The sequence below is a fragment of the Capsicum annuum genome, chromosome 3 (assembly GCF_002878395.1).
Source record: "Capsicum annuum cultivar UCD-10X-F1 chromosome 3, UCD10Xv1.1, whole genome shotgun sequence".
Classification (NCBI taxonomy): Eukaryota; Viridiplantae; Streptophyta; class Magnoliopsida; order Solanales; family Solanaceae; genus Capsicum; species Capsicum annuum.
In genome coordinates, this window is record NC_061113.1 from 17,463,134 (window position 1) to 17,470,876 (window position 7,743).

General features: G+C 35.1%; 1 protein-coding gene across 1 annotated transcript; it reads right to left on the reverse strand.

Annotated features, from left to right (window-relative positions):
* Positions 1 to 424: 424 nt before the first annotated feature.
* LOC107864641 (transcription factor UNE12) lies at positions 425 to 6,173 on the reverse strand. Its single transcript, XM_016711071.2, has 7 exons — positions 5,651 to 6,173; positions 4,535 to 4,633; positions 3,220 to 3,339; positions 3,015 to 3,080; positions 2,511 to 2,576; positions 1,192 to 1,269; positions 425 to 1,068 (listed from the first exon to the last, which is right to left on the reverse strand). The coding sequence occupies exons 1-7, from the start codon at positions 6,026 to 6,028 to the stop codon at positions 838 to 840; spliced, it is 1,038 nt and encodes a 345-aa protein (XP_016566557.2). The 5' UTR covers positions 6,029 to 6,173; the 3' UTR covers positions 425 to 837.
* Positions 6,174 to 7,743: the final 1,570 nt, after the last annotated feature.

The following is a 7,743-nucleotide window of genomic DNA, read 5'->3' on the forward strand; positions in this document are numbered from 1 at the left end:
AGGGTTCTCGATAGAGAAAGAAAATAATATGCATTAAATTAAATTTGCTTTGAAATATATAGTTTTTGTTGTTGATGGATTAAAATAAAACCAGCCAATATCCCTTGTAACCTGATAGATAACATGATACTTAGAAACAACAACATAATCTGTGAAATATGTGGATGGTAGGATGGCCGCGGACTTTATTTCTTTATTTGTGGGATAAAGACTAAAGATAAAATAGTCTCATGGAGCATCCCCACTTATCCAATCCGGTGTACCAAACGACCCCTAATTTACTTTTGCTAGGATCAAGTGAAAGGAACTTTGAGTCAACAAGCTTGTTATCATCAAACCATGTTGACACTTAGGAGAAAAGAAATTAATTGGATGAATTTAAAACTTTTCACCAGAAACTCCGCATTCTACTAAACACAAAAAGTACAGCAAAGGCACTAATCATATTTTCAGAATTGTTTGGGGGGAGAGCAACTTCAACTATCCATTACAATAATATACTAAGATTACATTATACTTTACAACCACCAGTTGGTTACTTTTACAACGGCCCCACCATCCACTAAGCAAAGGGATAAAGGGAGGATTGGGTGCTTTCATACGTTTACCTTTGTACAAGGTATGACATCATGCCTTGTTCGACAAAACTCCAGAAAGGTAATAGAAAAGGGCCAATGGTTGAGCTAAAAGCAAAAGTTGTGGCATCTGACATTGATTGCATTGCCACCAATTACAGAGGAAAATACAAAGTGATGGTAGGTAAGGGTAAGGATACAAAGAAGGGTGGGACACAAGGCTATTAGGAGTTCTCAGAGGCACGTGCAGCACATTGGAGGTCTATGATGGGGCTGCCGGTTCAGGCTTGACCAGTGACTGGTCATCCGGTTGCTGAGTAGGATAGATCAGGGCAGCTAGTGATATGGGCATGATGCAGAGTGATTTAGACTGAAGGTATTGCATGGCAGCACCAACATCTTCCTCCATGAGCTTAGCAACCTCTCGTTCTGTGTCGGCATTGGACCACTTATCCCATATATGCTGGTTGGATCTACTTTCACCACTGTCCCCCTAACATAAGAGAAAAAACAAGAAAATACCGAAGCAAATGAAGAATTTGTTAGCTCAAGCAATTAGACAATGTCTTTAGGGTCTTTGATGTTCAATTAATAGTAACAGGATCCCATTCATTACCTCCACAGATTGCAATGGAATGTCAGCAACAAGTTGTGCTACCGCACTAGCTCCTCCCAGCCTACTCATGCTCAGTACCTTTAGGCAGTTTAATTCAAACTATTTACTTAACAGATACGAGAATGAAAACCAGGAAATCTCCAAACCAGCTACGGGACTATGATTGCCAAGAAATCCATGAAACTGGGGAACTCAAAACCACTAAAGAGGCTACACATGAACCAACTCCCCCCCCAACTTCTAACATAGCCAAAAGTTTTGCATATATTACAGCAAATGACATACCAAAACGTAACAGTAACATCCTACTAAGTTAAGAGTTATAGAGTGGGATTATCAATGATTGGCATGATAACTTTCATGTAAGTAAAGCAAGCACTAGGGACCAATAGACGAGACGTAAATTTCTCAATGAGGCACCAATCATCCTTCAAGCGGTTATTTATATGGTATACCAGAGGACCTTTTTGAGAAGGCAACAGTAGACCACTAGACGACTTCTAACAATAGTATGAGATTACCCTTTACTTTTTTCAATTTCTTTTTTTTTTTAATCAAGACTCTTTTCAATTTCTTGAACACATCTAACATTCCTACCCTCATATTTTATGACACTATTTGACACAGAAGCAAAATATTAGTTTGACTTGCATATCATACAAGTAGTAGTAGACAACATATTAAACGAGTAGATGAAAAGTTGAGTTCAAATAAAAAAATACCTCAATTTTGAATTTGAACAGTTAAAATGATTTAAAAAGCTTATCAGAATGATGTCGAACAAAAATAGGAAGTGTGTGCAAATCGGGACCTTGGGAGTAGGAGGTAGAATAGGCCAGGATGAGAATTACTTCCAAATTGCCCAGGAGATGTAGAAATATACTTATTCGAAACTGAATTATTATACAAGCAAAACCATTAACTTGTCCTTAGTATTACACTCATAAGGCAACTATTTCCCATGAAATCAAGCCAAACGTAGCTCAAGGTACGTAGTACGGATAAGATAATTAACTCAATCACCGTTAGAGAAACCAAGAACCAGAAAAGCACATGATCCAAAACACTAAACCCCCAGCAAGGAAGTATCCTCACGAACATGATGGTGAAGGTGAATTATTGAGCTCGACAGGAATGGATAAATGATAATGGTTCCAACAATTTTAAATTAAGAATCAAATCATATGGAGAGGAACAATTGTAAAGCAGCTTCATTGTACAGAAATCAGAAGCTGAGAACCTAATTTGCTATGGAACATGGTAGGAAGAGTGATGACTAAGTTAGCAACAAGATCAACGTTAAAAAATTAACATATTACCTTAACCTGAAGCCTTAAGAACTTCACATAGTCCAGAATCTCATCAAGCATTGCAGCCCTATCTGTCTGGCAAGAGAAAAATAAGATTTCAATACCTCAAGCTTTCCACATCCTTGTTAAATTAACTCTTTATATTAGGGACCCATTGAAATTAGATGCTGAATAACTAAGACAAAGTCCAATTGCAAAAATCCATATCAAAGTGAAAATCAGCAATCCAGCTAATCCCAAAAGCCCGACAACTAGAAAATAGTACACTTGACCATCAGACACAGTCCACCACAAGTGAAAGTTTGCTTACAAGATGATTCATCCTATACCTGTTTTAATTTTCTACGTATTGGTATTTTATGGTCATGCTGTTGACGAAAAAGTAAAATTACTATTTGTAAACATAAGATTTCGTACTTTATAGAGCCTGAGAATGACACAAGAGATGTGTAAAGAAACACACTATTCATGAAAATAAGAACTTGTGGCAGGCAAATAGACACTTGGACACACCTTATTGCAGCTGGGTACCAGTTCCTGCAAAGCCTTTATTCTTTCTGATATCCTCTCTCTTCTCAGCTGCAAAAAGAAACAGGTCGATCAATTATTTAGTACCACTTGTTTCTAGAAGACTCTCTAACAGCTTGCATTATACTATGTGATACACATTTGCCCTCACGGAACTTATCTACATAGCATGCTACATCAATCTTCTTACCCTCTCAGCAATGCTATGTGGATCTGTGGCTTGTCCCCTTCGAGCTCGAACCCTGGGACGAATTGAAGGTGGCTGCGGTACAGTTACTGTTGTGCTAGTTGTTGGTGGGCCTTGAAAGGGCTGCAAGAAACCAAGAGAAATTATAAGTTAGACAAATGCAGAAATTATCTATTCCCATCGTTCACAAAGTAGCCATGTCCGTCTTAGAGAAACATAATCCAAATCATAGTTAACAAGCATGAATCGTACAACTAATCAGACTTCAAAAATAAAACAACCATGCCTCTATGAGGTCTAAGGTTCAAATCCCGTTAAGGCAAAAAACACCAGGTAATTTCTTCCTATATATCCAAGCCTTGGTGAGTAGAATCACCCGATACCCTCATTGAAGAGAGATGGCAAATACAAGGTGGAAAGGTTGAGCTGAGCATAAGCTAATCTCGAACACTGCCATCTTTGAAAAACAAAAATATAACAGTGTTCTATATTCTTATGTCAGATAATATGCCTCAATTAGAAAAGAATTATTCTTCAAAACCATTTGCTTTCCATGTAGTTGTTGGCAAGGAGAATTAAATTGTGTAAATACAAATTCTGGACTAGCTTCAGACAGCTCACCGACTATAAATTTGTAAATGCATTTAGATTTCAACAACATGCCCAATATAATCCAACAAATAGGGTCTGGGAGGGTAGAGTGTGCGTAAACCTTACCCGAGGATATGTTAGCTCCGTAGCCAAGACTTGACCCCAGGTCTCTCGGGTGAGAGCCGAGTATCTTAAGATTTCAGCTTATAAACAAAAATCATTTAAGCATAGTCTACAAAGATCTTGACCACAAAGTTGTCTCTCATAAAACCTCAGGAAGCAAAATCATGAAGTGTAAATAGTTGCAATATGTACAAGTCAATAAGGAATTTAACCAATGGGATTGAAGGTGACAGAAAAAATTCAGTCGCAAGTCAAATTTATAATAGGCACTTTCTATAGACATTGATAGTTTACAATACTTTTCCGAGTTTAGCATTCTTCAAAACAAACTAATTCCTCAATGATCATCAGAAACAATAGTAACTCTTTACAGGGTCCTGTTTCAAGTTACAACAAAACTAACTACACATAACACATTCAACCCAGAAATCTATCACAATCAACACATGAAAACTGAAATTAACTCAATTTTACATTTCCAGCTATTTATATCGAAAAAATTATCTGTACTGGAGAAAAAAGCAATAACTTTCACAACCAAAACACACACACACACACACACACACAGAGAGAGAGAGAGAGAGAGAGAGACGGTGAGAGTAACCTGGACATGGTGAACAGGAGGCACAGAGTGTCTAACTGCATGAGATTGCAAATGCTCTAATCCTGCATATAAACTCCCTATATTCATCCCTTCTCTTTCCTACAAAACAAACAATAATAAGAATAATAAGTTGCATATCCTGAAATTTGAAAAATGCCAAAAGAAAAAATCTCAAGTTCAAATCCAAACAAAACAAGCTAAGTGATTCTTCACATATGTCTTAGCCTTGAAGGACAAAATTACACGATATATGTTGCTGGTGGCGAGGTGGGAGGTGGCAGGTATCCATGGAATTAGTTGAAGTTAGCAAAAACTGACCCAAATACCACAATTATCAAAAGAAATTAAAATAAAAAATAAATAAACACTCCCTCTGTTTCTTTTTACTTGTCCCTAATGTTTCAATTTACTTGTCTAAGAGAATTTTGTTATATTTTTCCTTGTCTACTACGTAAATTAATAATTGTCAAATTTAGAGTTTCAGAATTTAGTCCTCCATTTCATTTTACCTGGCCCTTAAGAAAAATTAATAGACATGTATTTTATGTTTTGGATTATTTTATGTTGTTATTTAATACTAACATATCCTCGGGTAAGGTTTACATACACTCTACCCTCAACTTAAATTATTTTAGGTTGTTATTTAATATTAAGGGCATAAAGGGAGAAATATACTCCCTCTAGTCCAAAATAAGTGATTTTTTGTTTCAATCACACCTATTAACGAAAAGAAATTAGGACATTAATTGTACTTTGCTTTTCATTTTTAACTTTCAGTTATTATCAAACTAGTCTCGAAATTTCATCACATTAAAATAAAGTAAATTAAGTCTCTTGAAACTCATAACCTAAAAAGTGTAAACGGAGGGTAAAATTAAAGGAAATTTTAAACATGTCTTTTAAAGAGTGAATAATTCACTTATTTTGGAGATTGAAAAAGAGCTCAAAAATTCATTTATTTTGGACCAGAGGAGTAATAATATTCTCTTAATTTCATAAATTGGATAGTAGTAATAGTTAAATTTAGAGTTTCATAACATTTAATTCAGTATCCTTAACCAGTGTGTCACGTCAATAAGGGCCAAGTAAAATGAAACGGAGCGAGTAATTGCTTACATGCTTCACTGCATAAGCACCACCAGCATCACTGACGTCATCACGTCCGTTATCCAAGCTTAATCCCAATGGAAACAACGGCTGCTGTAATACTCCACCACCTCCAGCACTACCACCACCAGAAGAGTTAAACGACGCCGTATCTGACGGAGTATTACCAACATCAGCTACAGGCAAACCAGTGTAAGAAGGAATCGCGAGAATTTGCTCGATAAAATCATCGGCGTATCCCTCCGTTTGATTGTTCGACATGCCGGAGATTTTTTCCGGCGAATTAAAATAAAAAAAATTTAAGGTGAGAAGAAGGGTGAGGGTTTTGAGAATACTGAAATGAAATTGGAATGAAGGGAATGGAACTGTTTTGGTGCTTTGTGGCATGCGTTTTAAAAAGTGTAATGATTTTTACTTCTTTTTTTTTAATTGTTTTGGGTTTTTGTGAGTAGTCCTTGGAGGTTATTGTAATGTTGTTTTTGGAATCTATAGGTTTTGTAAATGGGCAAATTTTGCTCTTTTCTTTTTAGCTACTAAAGATTTAGGAACTATTCGATCATAAAAGGCACAAATAGTTTTTAAAATTTTTTGATAGTACAATTTGTCATAAAAAAATTCAATCGTACAAAAATTAGAAAAAAAAAAATAGTTTTTGGATCAAATTTAATTTTTGGAGACTTTTAAAAATTTAAAATTTACCTCAAACTTTTATATACTCTCTTACTTGTCCTGATTTGTAAAGTGCACACTTCTACTTACACTTTTGTCATCTGAATCCTTAACCCATTAAAAACAAATTTTCTAAATCATTTTTTTACATGACATTCTATGTGGCTGGGACCACATAGGAACGTGTGATACAAATGTCAAAGGCGCATTCCACCCCATAAAACAGGGCCCCAACAATCAAATTAGGGCATTTATAAGCCTTTATTCCTCATTTGCTTTCAACACCATTGTTGGAGCAATTTAAGATTTTTTTTTCTCCCTTCTTCTCGATCTTCTCTCTCTAATTTCTTGTACCTTAATTTTTTATTTTTTTATACCTTTTTTTTGTTGTATCTTAATTTTTTAGTCCACTTTTTTCTCTAGTTTTTCGTAATACCGTGACAATTCGAATTTGTTATTGTGGGCTTTATGTTGAACTTAAAATGTTAAGAACACCAACTAATTTCGAAAGAATGTTTTGAAGCTGTCAAAAATATAAAGCTAGTAATGGTTATGGATTCTTTCGATGGGCTGATGCAAATGAACAATACTAAATGAACAATCCATTAACAATTTCAAAGCAAGGAAGTAAAGGTCGACATAGAAGGCAATGAAGACAAGAAAGGTTAGGAAGAAATGATGGAAGACATGAGAGATCAAGCACTAGCATGACACTGTTATCGTCATTGTTGTCATTTGATTTCTATTTGTTGTATTTAAGATGGCTTGATATTTATAGTTGCAATGTGCAATGAAAATAAAATTGAAATTTAATGATAAACACTATTTTGCCAATACAGATATTTCCAATATATAGACACATGTTTTAACAAGAGTTTACATCAAAAAGTTTGTCTTAACAACACCGTTAATGAGAAATGCACCAAAAATTATAACACACTTTTCTTAACACTTGGGAGAAATTGAATTAAAAAACTAGCAATACACAAAGAGAATTCTATTACCATGTGCCTTGAGTGCTTGGTGTGGACTGATTCTTTCTGGCTTGAGCGCTTGTTGTGGCTTGAGTAGTTGTAGAAGATTTTACCTTTGATCTACTGTAACTCTATTTTTGTAGTTGTCTTTGAGTTACTGCAATCCACATTTCCATCTTAATCCTTTTGATTTGTAACCCAAATCAATATTGGTTAGAACTGAACTAATAAGTGTTGGACTATGTAACATTCTGTCATTATTTTCAGACTAAAAAATAATAAAATCAGTTTAAAATGCACTAATTAATATTAGTTAAATGTGTTTAGATGATAGAAAACTTACCCTCTGCATTACACTGCCATTTGGTCCAAACAACACATCAAACTTAGTTGTTTTTGCCTTTTTTGATTTTGATATTTTATATGAAAGATCTGCACCATCTCTCAAAGTTGTACTAG

Bases quoted from the DNA above. Each gene is read 5' to 3' on its own strand.
- LOC107864641 (XM_016711071.2), bottom strand. From the start codon at position 6,028: ATGCCACAAAGCACCAAAACAGTTCCATTCCCTTCATTCCAATTTCAT. The intron at 3,340-4,534 runs GTTACTCTCACC...GGTTTCTTGCAG, and splicing joins CTCCTGTTCACCATGTCCAG to CCCTTTCAAGGCCCACCAAC. The intron at 1,270-2,510 runs GTAATATGTTAA...AACTGCCTAAAG, and splicing joins TCTTAAGGCTTCAGGTTAAG to GTACTGAGCATGAGTAGGCT.